The 22,637-nt window shown below is 45.4% G+C and overlaps 1 protein-coding gene across 2 annotated transcripts in view; it reads right to left on the bottom strand.

The window, feature by feature from the left end:
* Positions 1-21,689, bottom strand: part of LOC115319083 (hexokinase-2) — a 34,489-nt gene extending 12,800 nt beyond the window's left edge. The window contains exons 1-6 of one of the 2 annotated variants that reach the window (XM_040212763.3): positions 21,420-21,689; positions 6,785-6,947; positions 4,861-5,003; positions 2,980-3,055; positions 1,017-1,156; positions 214-313 (exon numbers count right to left, since the gene is read on the bottom strand). In XM_040212763.3, coding sequence (XP_040068697.2) covers positions 214-313; positions 1,017-1,156; positions 2,980-3,055; positions 4,861-5,003; positions 6,785-6,947; positions 21,420-21,497 — 700 coding nt within the window. In that variant the 5' untranslated portion in view covers positions 21,498-21,689. Of the gene's footprint in view, positions 1-213; positions 314-1,016; positions 1,157-2,979; positions 3,056-4,860; positions 5,004-6,784; positions 6,948-7,096; positions 7,187-21,419 lie in introns of those variants that run through there. The other variant, XM_040212764.3, reaches the window with a different exon arrangement.
* Between the last annotated feature and the right edge of the window lie 948 nt (positions 21,690-22,637).

Genomic DNA, 22,637 nt, shown 5'->3' with positions numbered 1-22,637 from the left:
CGAGCATCAACCTGGTGATTTGAATTCAGATATATGTAGGAGGATCCCAGATTAGTTTTATGGCATTTTATCAACATGTACACGTTTCAAACGCCAATAGCACAGCGTTTCTTCTTCCAACAACCAAATATTGTTTGAACTATTTCACTTATCGCATGAAGGATGCGCCAAACTTCCTTCTTTCTTGACGTGACAACGAGTATAGTCGCTTACCCAGGATGAGTCCGATGGCGCAGTTGTGGTCCAGGAAAGCTCCCTTGACCAGGGTACCCGTGGTGTCGTTGACAACGGCGACGATGTCAATGTCCATGTCCTGGCAGCGAGTCAGCGCATAACTTATCGTCACGAACAAGGAATACATCACGTGGGAATATTCACACACCGTATGTATCACTCGAGGAAAAAAAAAAAAGATTTCAACCTGCCATTGCCTAGCTTGTGCGGTGAAATACATGAACACGGCGAGATGGACGGCGCGGGTTATTGAACAACGCTAAGAAATTGACAAAACACAAACGACGAGGACCGGGACATCTATACATATATCCGTCCGTAGGCTTAATAGTTAAACATATAAAATAGTGCAAAAAAGACAAGGGCAAGAAGTAAACAGGACAAGCGCTTGTCCTGGGGTGCTATGTTGCGCTTTTTGCACTCCCAGGAGACTTGGAAGAGGGAAGTGACGTCAACGACACAGCAAATGCAGATTGGATGTTGACAGAAGAAAACGAAATCAACACCCAATCTGCGTTTGCTGTGTCGTTGACGTCACTTCCCTCTCCCTAGTCTCCTGGGAGTGCAAAAAGCGCAACATAGCCCCCCTGTTTACTCTTTGTCCTCTTCTTTTTTGCGCTATTTTTATATGTTTAACTAAGTTGAACCCACTAGCCCAACAACGTACCCTACTCGTGGGATTAATAATTTGTTTCAACATTATTCATTTTATCAAATGCAGGCAACTCGGACACATCCCATACATCGTAATCGAGCGCGTGCCTACACGGCTCTCAACTGACCCCTCGCCTGTCGATGGCGTCTTTGAGCATCTGGACGGCGTCTTGACCCACAACCCCGCTGCAGTTGAAGCTCTTGGTCCACGTGACCAGGATTCCGACGTTGAGCGCCTTCTGGATCATCGGGAACGAGAAGCAGAAACCTGCGCGCGGACGGCCAAAGCAAATGCGTCTCTCGAACGATGCCTTCGGTTTGAGTGCCACATGTCATTCAACTGTTCCAAGGAACTAATGGAGGACTGGGAAATGTCTCTTAACAAAACGTTGACCTAACAGCATTAACCAAACAAAGCATACGTAACCTAGCATAGTTTTGCTCGACGTTTAGTATATCAACCTGAATAAAAAGAGACATTCAATTCACGAGAGACCTGGTGACTCTCCAAAGTGACACCTTTGCATCTTTGCGAACCTACTCTATTTTCTTTGTTTTCTCGGACTTTTTTTAGGACTCCGTTCACCCCTAAACTGAGACTGCGATGAAAGCCACGAGTGTGTTGGATAAGTCATACGTTGGTCCTTCCCCAGGTGATCCCGCTTTCGCCCACTATCTGGCGCGGAGAGCTGGGTCAGGCGGTTGAATGGTCCGGCGAAAGCATAGCTCCCGCCGCAGTTTCAGCTCAGGGATGAACTAAATATAGGCTAACGAGGTGGCGATTGCCTTCTACATGACTGCTGGTGATATTCGAGAGCAAAAAAGGTTGCTTGGAATGCTTAGAATAGGGTATTGCGTATGGAAGAACTGCGACTAAATGAATATAATTTGATTGCTTCATTGATCGACTATCAATTGATTGATCGTCTCGATAGCGATACAATGTTTTCTTTTCTTCTTTTCTTATGCTAACAGTTGACCATTGTTTCTGGAAAGATGTAGTCGGGCCTATTTAGCCTTCTGACATACCGTATGCGCGAACATTGTTCAAAAATTATAAATATGTATTTCTTCATTTTTTATCGTTTAAAGCCAAGAGAACAACTTAGCCAGAGATTAATGTGCGATTCGGGAAACGTCTCGGGTGCACCGAATACCACGACTGAACACATATCGTAATAAGTCACAATATATTAAATGAGCTGCGATACTTCTATTTTGTTCAATATATTGCATAGATATCATTCAAATATCAAAGAAAGACAAAAACTATCTATGATTCCGCTGGGTTACATATAGATTTTTGGTTTTCCTCTGACCTTGAGCTCTGTACTTTGTTTAGTCTGTTTTATTATTATAATTAGCATATTTCTATGTTTGTTTGCAATCATTGTCAATGCTTGTAAATATTATCAACACACTACGCCCACCCCCTTTTCATGTAATGCCTTTCTATGAATTACTTTAGAAATGAATAAATAAAACAACTTATATCCACTCTAAAAAAAGCCCGTGGGATTACTTTCCCGCACCACACTCGGATAGCCAATCAGCGCAACTTACGGAGGCAACTGAGCGAATGACGATGCCGAAACATATGTTTATTAGACCAAAAAACGCAGACTGAGTTGTGACATTAAGCGATGCAAGCGTGACGTTTCATACTCCGTTTTTTGGTCTAAACATATGTTTGGGCACCGTCATTCGCCCAGTTGCCTCCGTAAGTTCCGCTGATTGGCTATCCGAGTGTGGTGCGGGAAAGTAGTCCCACGGGCTTTTTTTAGAGTGAGATCTTCGGCGCGTTTTACGATGCACAGAGCTTCCGGCTTACATGCAACCATCATGAGGTACTTGCGTTTTAGTTTGCCTAAGCCCCATCGTACGTTTGTCAAACCTTTATTACATATATTTCTAGGGTACGAGGCCCTGCGTTACCAGAGAATGTATTGGCTATATGGCATAAAATCTAATTTGATATGACATATATAATGTCTGTATCTGTCCGGATTGTTCTCTGCGATGATAAGCCTGAAATAATCACGGCCTTCGTTTTGTCATTTATAAAGAAAGAGAGAAAGAAAATAGACTGACCTAGAGGCAACGTCTTCCCCAGGAGGTCATTGGTCACCATAAAATCGTGGATGCAGTCTGCCAGGAAATCGAACAGCTGCCAAAGAGAGCAGACATAAAGATGCGCTTTATTAAAATTTTCACCCGCACAGTTACGAGTGTATAGCATGATATCATATTGTCACGAATGCCAGGCAGGAGGACGATGAATAAAGAAAGAAATTAAACGTTTAACGTGGCAGACTTGCGTCAAGGAACAAAAGAAAGAAGGAGCGTCGAGATAACAGAGGCGAGCGTCGAGGTATCGCGTGTCAGCTGACTTGAGCTGACACTAGGTTATCTGGAATATAGGCCTTGAATGTTCGAGCGTCCAGACTGAACTCGAAATTTATAGAAAGATGAAGTAGAATCAAGTGATAAACGTTATCTCAAGCACCGGACATCGAACCCCGGACGCCTCTCGGCCACACACGCGGCAGTATCACCGTGCCAATTTTAAAACTGCATGACAACCGAATCTTAAAGAATGCCGAGAGAACTACCAAAGTCCCTTTAGGAGAATCTTTCTATGTCCAGTATATTTATTCGTTATATTTTTCCTCGAGCTTTTTTTTATGTTGATGTTTACATTCACAGCGACTAGGAAACCTGGTAGTCCCCTTTCAAGCTTCTTTGTTCAAGTTTGTTTCAGTTCTTCTCACACAGTGAACGCGTCAGCATGAACATTTTAAGAAATTATGAAGTTATGAGGGCCAAAACTTTGCTAAGCACAACTGCCAAGTTGTTGACACTCGTGCGCTCCAACACCTTGAGCGCCATCACAACCGCTCACACGCACTCTTCAATTTTTCTTAACTGTAATGAAGAGGGGTGCATGCCAAGCAACGGTGCAAGTGCCTCACAAGTCGTGTGCATTGAACAGGCCTGACGCCGTTGTTCTGGAAGACGCTCTATTTGGATTAACGATCGTGCAACAGAAATGCGCTATAAGGTAACGCGTTGGCACCCGTGTCTGCCATAACGCTGAACAAAACTCGTTATATGAGGATTGAATATATAACAAAAGAGTCGCTGAGTTTCGAAATATGCAAATTGGGGGAGGTAATTTAACAGCCTATATATTCTAATGATGTTGTTGCCATGCTATGTCCTCTTTGAGCGTAACATTTCCGGCTATGTGTCATTACCAGACAAAAACAAATATAGAAAACGAATCACACATAAAATGCATCGTTTCACGGAAGAATCGACGGTATAGAACCGCACAGAAGGCGAAGCTTTGTTCCGCTTGACAAAAGCGGAACATAAGCGATTGTTGCCGGCCTCTGCCGACCTGCAGAAGAGGCAGTTTCTTGCAAGCCCCTTCTTGGAGAAGAAAAAGTTGCGCGCAAGATGCGTCGGCTGCGTAAGTTCCATGGAAGCGGACGTGGAAAAGTATAGGTTTATTGAACACATTACTTTTCTTAACATAATTCAATCAAAGAGGTTTGAGCTCCTTAGCCTATAAGGGCTAATATTGGTTTCCTCTACAGCGAACCATTGTCTCCACCACCAGTTCAGAATTAACAAATTGCTCTGTGCATACTCTAAAAAAAATATAAGGAGAAGATAAAACTGTGACTTCTCTTCTATTCCATGTGGTTCCGCTGTCTCTAATATATATCTTTTTTTCTTTTTTTAAGTTGTTATATTACTTTCGAAAACGGATGGTGTGGACTCTAGATGTTTCACGTGATTCTTCAGTGCCCAGTTGAGTTGGATCCGCTTGTTTGTAAGTAAACAAAATTCCGCAAGTAACTGCGCACCATAGTTTGTTTTCAGCGAAGCCTAGTATTCTCTTGACACTTCCGTCCCATGCATTGCGGCGCAAGAAAGAGGCGTGGCTGCCGAGCCCTCACCCACCTTCTCTCCGGGTCCCAGGCGCACGGGCTCGGGCACCGAGTAGTACTTGACGTGGAAGCGCTGCTCGCCGTCCGGGTCCAGCTGCAGGTGCAGCACCCGGAAGTTGGTGCCCCCGAGGTCCAGGGCCAGGAACTCGCCTTTCTCTGGAGAACGTGGACGAAGTTCGTTCACACTCGATGAGGTCTTGTAGCAGTAGCAAGGGTCATAATCAAACTTTAAGTGCGAGTTACGATCCCAACGTGAAGTGCAGAACACAAGGAGCAACAACAACTGTCGTGACTGAGGTGGATTCCCCTAGTCCCGGCGACGTTTCACCGTCGGAAAATCCTAATTATTGCTGACCTCGAATAAAACTTTTCTATTTCTATAGCTGTTAATTTTCACAGCTTCCTGTTTCGGTCAGCAGGTGCTGAGAATACTGCCATAATTAGAAGAAGAAAACTTTTGTTCTGTGGATGCTTATACAGCAAGGCATTGATATCGCGTTCGCTGTCTTCGCTACGGATTGGCAAATTGGCCAGTGCAGTAGGGGGCTATGCCGGCATAAAGTTTTTTTTTTTTTTTTTTAAGGTACAATATGCAGTGTTTATGAGAGTACAGTGCTCATCCGGATCAAAACGGGCGGTGTGGGGATCGGACACTGCGAGCTTTCGCTCTACGTGCTTCGTAGTGCGGTGCGCAGACAGACTAGATCACCGACTTCTCCTCCCCCCTTCTTCCACGCACACAAACAAACACAGAGTGTTTTTTTTTTTTTTTTTACCGTGTTAGCATCACGCTTTGGCAAAAAACCACAAAACTACTGAAAAAAAGACAGCACGAAGCCGCCAAAATATTTACGGCAGTTAATTCCTGAGCGCATAATAAAACACGTGCAGCCGTTTGTAGTGCAGACGTGAGATTGTGAAAGCAAGTCACAAAAGAGTGCATCTGGAGTAGCTAACACTTTGGAAACAGCGGTGATCGCCAAGCTCGTAATTCGAATATTATGCCTGGAAGGCGTACCTTTTCTGACTAACTTGCTTACCGCGTTTTTATTTGATCTCTCCATTTCCGGTTAACGACGCTACAATTTCGTAATTCTGCAGTTCACCGTAATTCCGGTAGTGGCACATGCAGCGGAAGTGCATACATAAGACACCTGTTCTGATCTAGCTTGCTTTGCAACCTGCCAGTCGACAGGAGCATAACGAACAGTTGATCGCGACAACGCGTAGCAGTTGCCGTGACGTATATCGTTTCCGTTTTGAGGACGCTTCGTTGTATTAGATAGTTTTACTAAATCGTTTCGATGCCTCCGATAACGATACTCGATAACCATGCGACACAAGCGCAAAGGCATCGGCAGAGTATTGGCTATCGCAATCGGAGTTGTCGAAACTTTCCATTAAAATTTCCTATTATGGTGCCTGGAGTTTGTGTCTTCAAATGTGGCCCCTCGGATTCCACCGGATGACGTCATAAAAGTGTTATGTTGCCTGCTGCGATCCTGGCAGTGTGGCAGCAGCGGAGGTGTATGTGGTAGACGTCTGTTCTACCGCAGGTCGCTTTCCAGCTTGGCAGACCACGGAAGCTCCAGCAGCCAGGAGTTGGGACGCAGCGACGACAGCGACACTAGCGTTCGCTCGTACTTTTTGCCGGAACCTCTTCCACCAACCGCCAGGATCGCGACATCCAACAACATGACAGGCCGGCTTCTATGACGTCATTTGCTTCCCCTTCGGGACAACTTTCGATACATGGGCGGGATCGGACAATAAACACAACCATTCAAAGACGCGTTTAATGCACCGCAGCTGTATATATGCAGGGGCGGTAACAAAAAATGCAGCCAAACACGCCGATTGAGCCAGCGTTCAAGGCACCATAATTTGAGGCGTACAGATATCCTTACGTGAAAAGTATAGGCTTCGAGCGCGCTTACCTGTTCCGTCCGGCAGCTCCGGCAGGTAGGTGTTTTCCATCTGCAGCGACGACTGCCGCTTGGGATTCTTCTCGAGGCCCAGCTGGATTTCTGACAGGAACACATCCCGGATTTTGCAGATGGTGTGCGCGGAGAGGACCAGGGGACGCACGATGTTCTCCACCTGAGGAAATCCGGCCGGGACCGAGAATGGAACGGTGATCAAAGTCGCGATACAGTTCAGGGCCTAAAGCAGTGCCAATCATAGATCGATTGATTACCGCACAACACTTCGGATAAATACACTCTAAAATCTCCGTATGTATATTTTACCGCGCTTAAAGAGCCTATCATTGTGATATAAACACAGGTAGCCAGGTGAACGTCGAAGTTAAAAGCACGTTACAACCTTAAAGATTAAACGTATAATAAGACACTGAGCTTGACATTCGACGTTCACAAGGAAAACGTCATGCTCAGTGTTATATCGCGGACTTTGGTAAAAACTCTTCTTCGACCCCGCATTCTAAGCTCCCTCCAGCTTGATACGAATGACTGGCTCTCCGAGTGCTCTGCGGAAAGGTAGGTGCACGGGGATGTTTTTGAATTGTACACTGCTCGACGTTAGCATAGATAAGGCAACACGAGCCGTTTCGCCACACTACCATTCTCATTGCACGTTTTTCAGATATGAGATAAAAACGAAAAACCCGGAGATCGCATGTTCCTTCTATTGCTGTGTCGCACTCTCTATAGCTCAGTTGTTGTTTTTTTTATATTACGCAGCATGGCCATCTTTCTGAGTCATTCCGTGGAATAAAAGGTTTTCAATGAAGGATCAAAATTGTAAATGATTTGCGTCCTGTGATATCCAAGAAATTACAATCCTTGGGAACGTCACAATAACTCATTAAGAAAAGCAGAAATTTATAATATTCTGAACATAGCCCGTAGGATTCAATACAAAGAACCAACAAAAGATCGAGAGCCGGTGAGTTTAAGTTTAATTACTGCTTATTTATATTTTATGCATATTTTATGACTGCCATCTCAAAATATTTCCGGGAGCCTTGCGATGTTTACTGTCGTTAAGTTCGCATTCTCATTTTTTGGTGCATGCCGGGGCGTTTATGTCCAAGAAAGTTGGAGATGTCTGACGTTCTCCTGACCGAGAAGTCCTTCTCAGTTTTCTAAACGACAGGACCCTGGTTTTGCTCTAGCTGAAGTACAAGTCACACTGCCCATACATTATACAAAAGATAGCGTTCACTCCAGACATGATGACAGAATCTGCAGACAGTTATTGTATGATCAATGTGACCGTCAGACAAAGACCTCAGACCAGGCACGTAGCCAGGTTTTTGTTTCGGGGTGGCCCGCCCATGACAAATTGCTGTATGAGGGGGAGGGGGAAGAGGAGGTCCCAGCAAAATGGAAGATTTCGGGGGGGGGGGGGGGGGGGGGGGGCGGGCCCCATGGGCCCCTCCCCCCTGGCTACGTGCCTGCCTGAGCCAGTGTCTGCACACTGTCTTTCGAATGATGTAGTAGCAGTGTGACCACAGATGAACAAAAAGTAAGGGCGCAAACGAGCTGGTGTACATTGCACATGGTTGAAAAAAACCCGAGACCTTTTAGTGTTGTGTCGTTTACCCGCAGTCTCGGGGTTTTTTCAACCATGACCACAGATTTATGGTTAGTTTTGTAACTGAGGTTCAATTACTTCGATTTCATACGATTCTTTCCCCCTCCCCGTCAAGGCTGGAATTCGCGCATTTCTGAATGATATCGCTAAGGCCACATCATCCAGAAAAGCAAAAAAAAAAAAAAAAATGCCGTCATAAAAAAAAGAGCACGACTTCGTTCGGTCTGGTACGGACACTGCAACCAGTGCAGAAAAAAGTGGCCCATGGTCATCGGCAGATAGCTTCGTGTTTTACCCGTCCATCCCTGCACCGGTCAGGGCCACTGGCATCTTGCCTTCGAACGATCTTCGCAACGGTACGCACAGCGCAGACACTTCGCACTGCTCGCGAAAAACGCGTCGGCCGAATACCACGAGTTTCTGAGTAGCCTTGAGACAAGGACATCCGGAAATCAATGCTGCAGATGTCATTTACCAGTGGCGTAGCCAGCAATTCTTTTCGGGAGAGGGGGGGTGGAAGGGCGAAGACTGAGGTGGCTAGGATGTTTATGACTTGGGGGGCGGAGAGGAAGCAAGGCCTGAAGCCCCATAAGCCGCCCCCCCCCCCCCCCCCCCCTTGCTACGCCACTATCATATATTCAACGAAACTTGGAACGAACATGTGCTAAACATGGATGATTAAGGCTATTCTGAAGGGAAAATTACAGTATAGGGAGCTGTAAAGAAAAAAAAAAAAAGAAAGACGAAACACGGAGGACGATAATTCACCTGCAAAACATAGCGGATTTTGTTGTCTTAGTGCATCTCGAACTTTGGAGGCCAGCACAATGGGGTCGCTACAGCAGCAGGGCTGCCCCGAGGGAGGCGCCTCGCTCCCATTGGCTGACATAAGTCATCACGTGACCACAGCGACGACCAATGGCGCTCTCGTGGGAACTGAGTCTCAGTACATACACGACTTCATCGAGATATAACGACCGAGAAACGTGTTCCACGTATTCTGATTTTATCTCTGATGAACAAACTGATGGCGAAATGTTTTACCACCACGATTACTCTCACGAGCATTATTGTATTTAGAATAACGATTTCAAATAGTATCAGGTCCCAAAAGTTAAAAAAAATGTACTTTTTTTTTTTTCAAACATAAGTAATTATTGCGTTTGAGGTGCGAACCGGATGTCGAAGTTTCCGAACTAACCACCATCTTATTAAAAAGTTATAAGTAATTTTCTGAAACTTTCAATGGAAAAATGGCGGCCGGCGAGGAGCCCTCGAATGGCACTGGGCACCCGAGAGCGGGCCTAATTTTCCTATTTAAATTTTAAGAAAATCTCGAAACTTTTGAATGGTAAAATCATTAGTTTTGGAACTTCGACACCTGGTCCGGACCGCTGCTCTACATTTAGACAGTAAGCGTACAGCGCTGTGTAGATTTGTTTTTTCGGTAAACAAAACACTGTACTTTTTTTTTCTTTAAGGAGGGGGGGGGGGGAGGAGGGAGGAGACATGGTGTAGATACAAAGCTTTTAAATGCATTTAAATGGCAGATGTATGCATGACAATCAACCAGTTTTATGACCTCGTCAGCGTGTCACGCGTCGAAGGCTCTTCTCGCTCAGGTCCGCAAATGTATCTTCTCTCGCAGCTTTCAAATTGCTCGCAAGGTTCTCTCTCATCGGCATGCCACGAAGCGGACTGGCAGTCTCTAACCGACAGCGCTTTCTACGCAAGTGTGGCAACGAAGACAATAAATAAAGGCTCGAAAATAGCGAGTATGTCCGGAGGTATCTATATCTCCCCTATAGCTTTGATCCAACTACTCGGCGGTCGGTCACGAGGCGGGAAAGCAGGTTTTCCAAATGATTGCCCGTCGAGTTTGTGCTTCCTCAGCGAGACCGTGACCCTCCCGTGGCCTCTTCCGCGTCTGCCCTCCCCACGTGCCTTTGGAAAGGAATAGTCCGTACGGACAAGCCGTATTCTCGCGTCGCATGAAACGGGGCATGTCCACATGTCTGCTGCGTGCGAAACAGAAAAGAAAGGTGATGGGTGCTCGAAAAGGAAGTTTGTAACTTCCTTATCGGCCACTTGGCAAAGAAGCCTTTCTAATACCCCATTCACATGATCATAAAGGAACCTTTAGTTCAGGGACCCTCTTGTCTGCGACGCATGGAACGCGGGCTGATTCGCAGACTGCAAAGCGACCTATGTTAAAGGTACCTTTGTTCTGGCCGTGCGAATGGGGTGCTAATCTTTTAGCAAAGGTGTCACCTTAAGACCTACAACAGCTATAGCTGCCTGCAATGCCATTTGCCTTAAAAAACAGCAATCTACTATTTGATGCTGGTTTTGCCATTTCTGGAGACGTTAGAGAGTAAAATAACCCTATGATCTGCCCCGATCGGCTGCAGTTCTTTTACTGCGGATCGCAGGTACTTGTAAAATATTTCGATGTGTTATATGGTGTCATTATTGTATTGGGTAATTTTAACGTTGTAAACTATCTTTTGAATACCCAGTATAACGTCTCTAACTTTAAAGTGAGAAAGAAGGCGCAGTTAGAAATGAGCGTTTTCTACACCGGCGGCGCAGCTGCCGACGAGACCTCGTGCTAGAGGGACGAGGTGGTCAGAATGCCCGGTCAAAATTAACCGAACGTCCCAATAAATGAAGCGCTAATAATTTGACGTAAAGGCGCACAGCTCAATCTCGAGGTATTTCAAATTTCACTCGCTACATAACTTCACAACATCCAACGACGAATCGTGCTCTGGGTTCTGGGAGAACGTTCGTTGTACCCCTAGACGAGAACAGTCTTCAAAGATTTAACATTCAGGTAGTCAAACGGTCTCTCCGTAGAAACCCAATGACCGTGTACGAGGTGCAAACAACAAACAGCTTGACTGATTGCGTCATACGGAAATGACCCATAGAATTGCTTTGACTTTTCATCGAGCGTAGCAGCAAGGCAAGCGGGGACCCAGTAAGGACTTCCGACGGCTCACACCGCCTCAAACAAGCAAAGCCTGTGAACAGCTTTCTTTACTTCCAGTAACTTCATGGTATTCAGAGGGCCCCAACTGTCACCGGACGTCCTTCGACACGCGTTGACCATGGACACGAGGCGTACCCTGACGCAGCAATCGAGTCCAATCTGTCCGTGCTCGATTTCACTGTGACGATGGTCGAAATGGTAATGCAGCGGCTTCGAATATTCTAGGCTGCGGTGAACCAAATTCTCGGTAGAACGTTTGGCTACACAGCTAACCATTGGTCTTCCTTAAGTCCGGTGAACCAATAAGAAAGGCGATTGGTATCGAGCCCCTACGGTCGTGCGGTATCAGTGGCAAAAAGTCGTCAACTTTTGCCACAAAGACTGCGGGCCGACTGAAGCACGATACCGGTCGTCTTTCTCGTAGGTTCATCTGACCAATAATTGATGCAACGGGGACATCGCGATGCGATCGGTATCGGGGCTTCTGAGAATGCAGATGGATTCGTCCCTCTTGTCTGTCCTCGTCTTTTGCGCATTTTTTTTCTTAATCGACGAAAGCTTTCACCGGTGGCGTTAAACTTTTTGGGAGAAAACTAGCGAAAGGGTACAACCGGCAGTTGACTTCGGTCAGTGTCACAGTTGGACAGCGCTTGGTTGTTCGTGCACCTTGTGACGGCGTCCTTATCGTTTCCTTTATCCTCTTCCTCGGTGCGAGGCAGCCTTGGGTCAGAAGCCTCCATTCTAATCTAGTGTTATCGCAGTAGCGAGAAATGGTAGCCTATCTAATCGGGAGGTATTGCGAATATGTAACCCGTGCAAAGTGCGTCGCGAGCCGTCGCTTTTTTAGCGCGGAAGGCTTTATGTGGCTGCACCTTGGAGCAGTTTTCTGCAACACAGGAACGAAAAACTGACATATAAAAATTACCAAAAAAAAAGAAAAAGACGGAGAAAATGATGAAGCGCTCGGTTTCAAACCGCGGCACCTCCTCCAGCTGTGAACAACGCCACCTCAAAAATAACAGGGTCTCATAGTATTGGGTTTCCGACATCACCCACCAGAGGGCGGCGCAGTTAGGGAGGACTTGAGTTCAAGCCGGCGCAGTACTCGCCTCCGATCTTCCCTGCGCGGACCTCCAGTATGCGACGCAGAAATTTAAATTCAACGGCCTTGTTGGTTCCGAGAAGCTGTCAATCAGATGCTGAGCCTAGCTGAACCAACAGTTTACGCGGGTAATGTGGGTTTGAAATGTATTCACAAGTCAGCGAGGACGTTAACACATATGGTGGGAGGGTATGTAGGAGGGGAGAAAACAAGCAGATGCTTCGTAGGAAATGGGGTGTGCGACCGCAAGAGACGCGAACTTCTAGTTCCACTTCCTGTCAAGCACTCTAATGGGGATTTCTTTCAGACCCACTGGGCACGACAATGTTCGAGTGATGGTGCAGTGGGTCAACGTAGTGATGGTGCAGTGGGTCTTTCAGACCCACTGCACCATCACTACGAAGCAACACACAATAAATTCTGTGTTAACAGCTGCCCTGCCTGCTGCCACGATAGTGATGGAAACTGGCAATTTTTACTGTGTGAGCAGTTAGTGGGACACTTTGCGGGTCTCGCGCCGTCGACCGCATTCTATATCGACGCGGGCCATTTTCGGTACTCCGCCAAAATATTCCACGTTGACGTCACGTCGCTGGACACGACTCTGGCGTCACGCCGCGCATCACGTCACCTGTTATGTTACATGGCCTCAGCTGACACCATGAAGTGACATTGTCATGTCGAGTCACGTTGCACAGTGACGCGCCACGGGACTTAATGATGTCAGGTGACACCGTCAGTCATGTGGTCATGATGTCACGTGACGCTATGATGTCACGTGACATTCATACGTCACGTGACAATAGGCCGCCACCTGACACCATGACGGCACCTAGAGGCATAAACACGAGACTGCTGACAATGGAAACTATAAAAACAAAGCGTCTTCGCTAATTGCGCCGGAAAGGTGGTTGTTAAGCCGGCGAAAGTACGATCGTGAAATTAGGGGGAGCTACCCGTTTGAAACTTACAATACAATACAATACAATAAACTTTATTTTTCCAGAGGTACTGGAGGGGTCCCCAGACAAAAAGCTGCTAAAAGCAGCTTGACTGGGTCTGGGTCCCCCTTATACATGGCAGCAGCTCGTACAACAAACATATAAAACGCTTTACCAGGGTGATAAGAAAAATAAAACAAGGTCACATAACATTCGAGTAGCAGAAGAACAAAATTAGCTATGAATAGTTAAAACAGTAGGTACGTAAGTCTTTTTTGCCGATTGTGTAGATGTTTATGTAGTTCGTGAAACATTCATTTAACACGTACGGTACTTTGTAATGCAATGATCGGAGGTTGTAATTTGTTCGGCACCGAGGAAGGAGCCAAGTGTCGACACGGCGTGTGTTTATATTACTTTCACGTTTCTCAAGTTCAGAAATAAAATACAAAAAAAATCTATGAGCGTTGGCGATGAGAAACGAAGAGTACAGAGTAAACGATAATTATATACGCGTTCTACGGGAAGTATTTGATATCTAGAAAATAATGGTTCTGTATGGTCTGTATATGAGACACCCGCGATATAACGTAAAACTTTTTTTTGCAATAATAGTATATTTTGAAGGTTTTTCTTAGTTGTTGTAGCCCATACAAGATTACAGTAATTTAAATTGGACTCAAATAGTGCGTAGTAAAGTTTTGACTTAATACTGATTGGTAGAACATGACGACAGCGGGCAATAATGCCAACTTGACTGCACGATTTTGCAAGTGTTCTTCAGTGACCACAAGGTGGTGTTAGTTTTTGTCTAATGTCATTGCATTGGAACGCTTCATGCATACACATACACATGCAGTTTCGTACTCCACAATGCATATGGTAAACGGTCAACACAGTATCCGAGAATAAAAGAAACGAGATCATTTATACCGAGAAAACACTATCTACAAATGCTATGAAAAGTAAACATTATTAATTAGGCTTTTTTTTTTTTTTGTGCGGCACAAGCATATGCCTGCCCGGATAAACCCATATTCCTTATTTGTGTATATAGATATGGATCCGTAACTAGCCAAATAGGCTAAGGAGCCAGATATGCGACTGCAGCATTTTCAATGTTTTACTGAAGATGAATGAAGACTGATTGCTTGATTGACTGATTGATTGATTGATTGATTGATCTCAAATATGGGCCTTCTATTTTCAAAGTGTTCTTCATTTACCGCAAAGCAGTCATAAGTCAGATACAACATAAGAAAGAACTGAGTACGAGGGGGAAAAGAAGAAAAACTAGGAACGCTGAAGTGGAGAGAAACGACCTCCTTTCCATCATAACTTTTCTCGTGCGCGCCCTCCCCCCCCCCCCCCCCCCCCCGCCCCCACACCTTTCGAATTGTCGTTCTTATGAAGTATCTGACTATAGTGTGTGTCCAATAATATTGTTTAACAGGTTTACGAAATGCTCTCTACTTAATACATTGGTTCCAAAACGCTATGAAATTTTCGTACGGTGTGTTACTCGGTTTAATACGAAATGGCCTACGCGGAATCTACGGCGTGCGCTCGCCCTGTTACCGTTCATTCAGTCCGTCTGCTCCGAAATGACACCTCAGCGGCTCCGACGTTACACCTCAGCTGTCACAGCGTTTCACCTTAAAAGTTGCATAAATACCCTTACTTTTTTTTTTTTTTCGAAACTAGCATGGAACAATTTTTGCTTGTCCAGAATTTCGTGCAATTTTCTGTTTTTGATTATTTTACTTGACTCCTTATTGAGAATCAGCCTCGCTGCACTTATTGAAAGAGAAAAAGCGGATAAAGGTAACATCAACCGAGGGCGCGCAAATTCACAATCCGAGGCTGTGAGCTCCAGGTGCTGATTTTATACATGGCTCGTACGTGACATCATCGCACAATGCTGATGGTCGTTCCCATTTGTTCTTGTCAAGAAAAACATCTTTGTTGGCGTGAAAGTTAAGCTACAGAATACGTGTTCAGTGGCAGTGCAACCACAACGGCCGCTGATGAGGCATCAGTGGAAGCCACGAATTAAAAGTACAACCCCGGCGATGATGATTTGTCGTATAGTTCTGCAGCGGTGTAGACTTTCCATTTTTCCGGGGGGGGACAGGCTGAGAAGTTCTCCGGGGGGGGGGGGGGGGGGGGGGGTGCTTTTCTGCGCAATTTTTTTTACACCGGCAATTATCGCTAGCTTATATTAGGGGGTACGTTTTATAGCATATGTATATCGCCATGTGTCCGCCGCTGTGTGTCAATGTCAATCACCGTGCGAGCGTAGCCCCGTGCTCATCGCCGATACCACGGTGCACGCGCCGGCGAGCACAAATCTGAAATCTTTAGTAGCGACCGGTAGCGAGAGCGACTTCGTCGGAGTCGCTACTGAACGCACTTTTTGAACAGCTCCGGATGGAGTAGGCGCCCTCTATATAGACTTCCGGTTGTTTTGTTCATTTTTTTTTTTGTTCTTTTTTTTTTTTTTTTCTGGTGGAACATCGCAAGATGGCAGGCTGCTAAGGAAGCAGACTAAGCGGACGTAAAAGTGATCGATGCCGCGTTACCTTTTCGCCAGAACTGGAGATTGAAGCTGGGATTTCATTTCCCATGTATTTTTTCAATAAAGGCAACGTGGGTGTTATTTTGTTTAGATGCCACTACTAGAAGCTCGTTACATGGCACGTGAACGGCGTCTCGGTATGCTCGGTAAGGATCATGGGCCGGGGGGGGGGGGTGCTCAGCCCCCCCCTGGATCTCGCCAGGGTGGCCACGAGCCCCGATGCCCCCCCGTAGTCTACGCCTATGTAGTTCTGTATGTTAGCTTCGGGAATAAACGGTACGCCCTCAAGGCCAGGGGGAATTCACGCGGCGTTCTCTGGTGGTACCGCGTCAACCGCGGTCACGGCGATAGGACGCACAGGTGAGCACAAGTCAAAGCTGGATTTGTTACAGAGCGTGAACCTGTATTGGTGTCCTCAGGAATCACTGCGTGATCCCCGAACTATTGCGTAACGAGGGGTCTATCGGTCATGGCCGTGATAAGGTTCCCCCATACAATCGATTATAGACTGACACACGGGTGAATAACACCGTAACACGAAAACCGGACGATGCACCATCGATATCAAACCATGCACAAACCTGGTCATTCCCACCGTCAGAACACACCGATCATTGGTTCTACCTGATATCCGCTTATTAATGAGAAAAGCGATTGACGACGGTCAGGAGGTCACAGACATCTACGTAATGCGTTACCAGTAATGAGTTACTTCTACGTAGTTACTTTTTTTGTAACAAGTGGAGTACTTAGGTTGAACCAGTATCGTTTAATTTCAAAAGCAGACCGACTTCTCGCGATGCGTAAATATTCTCAACCTGCGCTGAGCGCGCCTTAACCACCCTTCCTCTGAAATGGCGCGTAGAAGGTAAGGAGACGGGCGATAAGATCGGACTCTAACGGCACCCTCGATTGCACGGTAGCACTATCGGATGTCTCAAACGGGACGCCGTAGAGCTTTATCGGAGAGGCGGCCGTGAGGGTCTCGAAGCTCGCCGGTGTTTGCTCGCGAGCGGCCTTGACATTGTGCCAAGCATCCCCTGGCCGTTGGCTCGGCACGAGACGCTGCTTCGGACGTCGTGGGGCGTCAATGGGCACGAATCGGCCGGAATGTGGCACTGGCAGAACAGCCGAAGATGCGCCTCAAGTAGCTTCGAGGGGGCTTGGGGCCAACACATCCATCGTGCCATTACATCCATCGAGCAAATACGTCCAATTCCGTGCCTTTACATCCATCGTGCCCGTACATCCATAGTGCCAGCATATCCATCGTGCCCTTACATCCACTTTTGGCCAGTTCATCCAACGTGCCATTACATTCATCATGCCGTTACATCCATCGTGTCATTAGTCCACCGCGCCATCACATCCATCGAGCAACCTCGTCCAAAAGCGTGTCATTACATCCATCGATTCGTTACATCCATCGTCTCATTAGATTCATCGAGCAGTTTCGTCCAAAAACGTGCCATTCCATCCACCAATCACGCAGGTTTATTTTTTTTGTATAACTATGCTATATAGTAGTTCACATTATTTTGAAGAGTTATACGCTATAATGAATGTACAAAAGCGAGTAAAAGGAGCCTTTGTGCGTCATGCACTTTCTGTGGTCCTCCGCGTCTCCAAAGTCGAGCGCGCAGCGTAGGCTCGTTTGTTGTTTCCACGGTGATCAAATTTTAGTTACTGCTTTTTTCTCCCTCAAAACTAACTAAATATAAACTTTAGTGTAGAATTAGGACGGTACAAAGAATCATACCTTTTATTTCGCTTTGAAAGAAAAAAATCTGAATGTCCTATAGAATTCCATTGTGATATATTACCGTTCTGGGGCTTACCGTTTGTTCCCTGTGGGTTCCGAACCAGTGCAGAGATCAAGTCGTCTGCTTCTTTTTCAGAGGTTGTGCTGACGTCAGAAGGCCGAGCTCTGATTGGTTCTGAATGAAGGTGTAGACCTCAAAGCAAGCTGCCTTGAAGTCTACCCACTGTCCTTCATTCAGAACCAGTCAGGGCTCGGCCTTCTGACGTCAGCACAACCTCTGAAAAAGAAGCAGACGAATTTGCTCTCCGCATAAGAATATGAATAACCCAAGAAGCCCAATGGCGGCCATCCTGGATTGTATGGATGCGCTAGCACGATGGATGTAATGACACGAGTCGTGACAGGAAGGATGAGCAATTACGTCCATCGAGCAACTACATCCAACGAGCAACTACATCCATCGAGCAGCTACATCCATACACATGTCAACACATCCAACGAGCTAGTATATCCACCGTGCTATTACATCCATCGATGGATGTAATGGCTCGGTGGATGTGCTGGCTCGATGGATGTGTTAACACGTAATCATCGCTCCGAGGGTGCGCTATACGAAAGGCGGCGAAGCAAGCACTAGGCTACGCGTGCTCATAACATCAGTTCGAATCCCGCCTCTTTGTGTACTGGTTGTTTCTGACCTGCTCATAAAGGTTCAGAGACACGGACGTGATAGTCACCACATAAACTCCAACGTTGTATATGGAGACCACATGGTCTCCAAAAATATATTTTTCAATTTTATTCGTCGTGAGACTACGAGAAACTTCTTTTTGTAAATTTCTCGAACATCAAGTTCTGGCACTAATCTGTAGCGCGTTCGTTGTATACAAAAAGGTTTTCCCGGTCGGGCGCACCATCTCTTCCGTCTGCTACATCAAACGCGCTAAACCCTCTACGAGGAACGTAAACTGTTTTAGTGCCGAGTCTGTTTGTTCTTCTGTTTGTTTTTGCATGTTTACTGCCAATTCTTTTCTCGGTATTTTTTTAATGATCCAGTAATAGTGTACATGTACTTTTTCACTCTATGGCTAATAGGGAGAAGACTGGCCCAAAAACGACAGGTCTGTATTTTTTTTTTTTTTTTCGGAAGGGAAACAAAAGCTCTGCAGTTCATGATGAGGTTTATGTAAACTTCCCACTCGGTGCTGCTTTATAGCCTGTTACAAAAGCGGGGAAGGTTCAAGGTTAAGTTAACCTAACTGGAGCGATTTCGTTTGCAGACCGCTTTGGTTTTGACGGGCTGCATACCGCAAATGAATTGCCGGAGAGGAGAGACGGAAACAGCTCCAGCATTCCGCCCAGTTTCCAATTGTTTCCTGCTCCCTAGCCTTCCTTTCCCCCATTCCCATCCCCCTCCCCCCCCCCCCACCCCCCCCCCCCCCACCCCCCCCCAAGAAAAAAAAAAGAAGAAAGAAAAAAAAAAGCAAGTGTTGCGCATTGTTCAAACGCCGCACGAAGTAGTTATTACACGATTTAGTTGCCGGAAGAAAGAGCGATGCTTTTGGCGTCTGAAGCATATTCATCTTGAAAAAATAACATATATCTATCGTAAAATGCGTTTAAATAGATCTTAAATCTCTATTTAAAGGTGAAAATTAGTAATGCTTTTCAAAGAGGCGTAATTTTTTTACTACGATTCTTGAGCCGAAAATGAGTATAAACCTAATGGGAGTGTCTAATATTTTTTGAAAAATAAATTCTGAATAGTTGGATACTTTACAGATTCATGAGAGTCCCTCATTTCAAGAGTAGAAAAGTTCGTAAATCTAAAGAAGAAAGAAGAAATTGGCTTCCGCCGAACGAAGGGTCACCGTTTTAGAAAAAAACTGGCACCACTTGGCAGAAGACGAGGTTCGAATTGTATTTGTTTTACCGTAAAATACCGGGCAAGCGCCTCTCAAACTTTGGAGATAATCGCAAAAAAATGGGGGATGGGCACTTGTCCGGTCATCGATTTTACATAGAAATGTACTGTGCGTAATTTCTCAGATCTCACAAATTTGGTAAGGCGCGCTTAATGTGCAATGGGCGGATGCGCGGTATTCTATGTACTTTTTTTTTTTTTTGTGTACAAAAACACGTATGTTGCCAAAACTGTTTTTTATGTATATAAAATTTCGCTCTAAATTGACAGAAAATTTATAACTTCTCTTAGTTCAAGTCTTCAAGCCTCTCTTCTCGCAGAAAAATATACATCATTTATGTTTATTTCACAGGATTTCTCACTATAACTCGGCACTTCGTAGAATGTTATTTAACATCTTAGATATTATCGCGCATAGATCACCAACTAAAAGTGAATAACCCCCATTGTAAAAATTCTATTTGCTATTCTTTTTTTCTTCCCCAGGCGTTCATTGATTGGAATCGCCTTCTTGCATCAAAATAGTCTCAATAACTGACGGCGCTGACTTTAAAACTGTAATTACATTTTTATGTAATTTTTTTGTAGTGACGTAGTTTTTTGCCTTGTTCATTGATATTAATGCATTTTGGCCTCGTTAGCGTTGTGCTTTTGAATAATTAACCCACCCACATCTGTAATGCCTTCGGGCCCTGAGTGTAAATCAATTAAATGAAATTATATATATATGGTTTAATTTTTCTTTGAAGCAAAACCGCTGACTAGTCATAAACCACGGTAATTTTCCTTTCAGATAGCATAAATAATAATAATAATAATAATACGAAGAAGAAGAAGAATATAGGATGGGGGACCCAGCAAGAAAGTTGTAATGTATGGCTTGACAAGCCCTTGCACACTTACAAGGTGAAAAAAACATGTTTTTTTCACGGTCAATCTGTTTTTTTTTTTTTGTTTTTTTTTTTGTTTTTTACAATACGATTGTCAGTGTGATTTTCAAAATCAATCAGTGTGCGCAATATGACGTGTCGTTTTTGTCGGTTTGATTTGCACGCAATTAAGAAAAACTATGTAAAGGACATACTAAGGAAGCACGTTGGCCGGGAACATCGAAATTGTCTATCCATCTTTCTTTTTCTCTCTGTCTACATAAAAAAATCCGATGTCCAGAATGTACCCTCCCCCCCCCCCCCTCCCAAAAAAAAATGTATTGCAAAAATAATTTATGCAAATTCGCCCGTTCATTCTCCACCCAAACGTAGGAAGGCTAGAGGGACGAACCAGATTCTAAAGTTTCGGCCCGCACCGATATCTTAATAAGAAGTTACAAGTGATTTCCTAAAACTTTCAATAGGAAAATGGCTGAGAATTTGCGTCCGACGATACGTAGTTTATTTTTGCGGTATAAAAAAGATCCTGTCTTTTTGTTGTTGTTGTTGTTGTAGGGTCATCTTCTATATTATATAAAACTTAAAAGAGGCTCAGCGCATCCAAACATGTCGAAACATTTTTTGCTATTAACTAAGGGAAGCTTCCATCGCCGTTCATAAACAAAATCAGTCACTCATCATGCGCGGGAAGGTTGGACTTAAAAAAAAAAAACTCCTAGACATACCACTACAGTAGATCGAAATCTTTCATTACCATTCATAAACGAAATCAATCACCCATCGCGCGGATAAGGTTGTGCTCAAACAACTCGCATAGCTTACCGTCGCTTGCTTCTTGGGATTATCGAGCGTCAAGACCGGGTAGTGGAAGTTGGCTTCGGTTAAAGCCGAAAACTCCATGACTTGGTGATGGTCAGAAAAACGCTTGCAAGTCGGAAAGAGCGTAGACCGCCGCGCCTACGTTCGGCTTGCACGGAGACCCGCAAAACACACTTCCCCCGATGCCACGCACGCGCCGACGCCACCGGTTATGCGCCTGCTGCTGCAACCTTGCCTGCGAAGAGCAGACGGCTGCACGGCTGCTCGACACGCCGCCGTAAATACCGGAAGTGAACACATTCGCCGTATGAGTACGCTATGAAAGAAATCGTTTGCTCCGCCACCTGGCGATATCTACGTTCGTTTTATACATCTTACCCGGAGTTCTCCAGAATGACCTCCGTTCACGAGAGAGAGAAAAAGGCGAGAGAAGCCGATTCGTCTTTATTTATATATGTAAATGAACTAAACTTTGAGGCGAGCTAAGTGGATCTGATTGGGGGGGAAAAAGTGGCTGAGAGTTACGACACGACCGCTTGGAACCGCTTTCTGCTTCCGTTGCGTACATCGAAGCTGTGGAGTCTCCTACCTGCGCACCAACGTCGGCTTCATTCCCGACGCAACATCCGTCGGTAAAGTAAAACAGGAAGAAAAAGTAAGCGAGGAGAATATCAGAAAGAGGCAGAGCCCCAATCTCATCTCGTCTGCGAGCTTTCAAGGGCGTATCGTTAGCGCCATCTAGAAGCTAAAAGGCGAGCTTCGCCTGCCTCGACTCTGGTATTTCTACTCAGTTTTCTTAGTTCATTTTTCCAGGAAGGGAGGAGAAGGTGAGAAACCTTGTTGTTTGATTCGAAGTTCCACGCAGTTGCGCACACGACGGCCGGGGTGGCTTGACCCTCTCCGATCTTTACCCAAACGTTAATCCAGGCAGCAAGTCGTCTGCTTTTTGCGCGGTGCTTGCGGTGACGTCAAAATGACGCAGAGCTCTGACTGCAGCTTTATTAAAAGGATAGTGGGTAGAACTCAATGCTAGATTCCTTGAGGTCTACACTCTATTTTTTTCAATTCCTTTATTGTAAGGATAGTGGGTAGAACTCAATGCTAGATTGTTTGAGGTCTACACTCTATTTTTTCAATCAGCCAATAAGAGCTCGGCGTTCTGGCATCATCGTAACCTCTGTGTAAAAAGCAGACGAACTTGCGCTAAGCTATTTTTATTTT

This window comes from Ixodes scapularis, unplaced genomic scaffold (genome assembly GCF_016920785.2).
Source record: "Ixodes scapularis isolate PalLabHiFi unplaced genomic scaffold, ASM1692078v2 PGA_scaffold2__306_contigs__length_199485367, whole genome shotgun sequence".
NCBI classification, from domain to species: domain Eukaryota; kingdom Metazoa; phylum Arthropoda; class Arachnida; order Ixodida; family Ixodidae; genus Ixodes; species Ixodes scapularis.
This window is presented reverse-complemented; position numbering and strand designations above follow the sequence as displayed.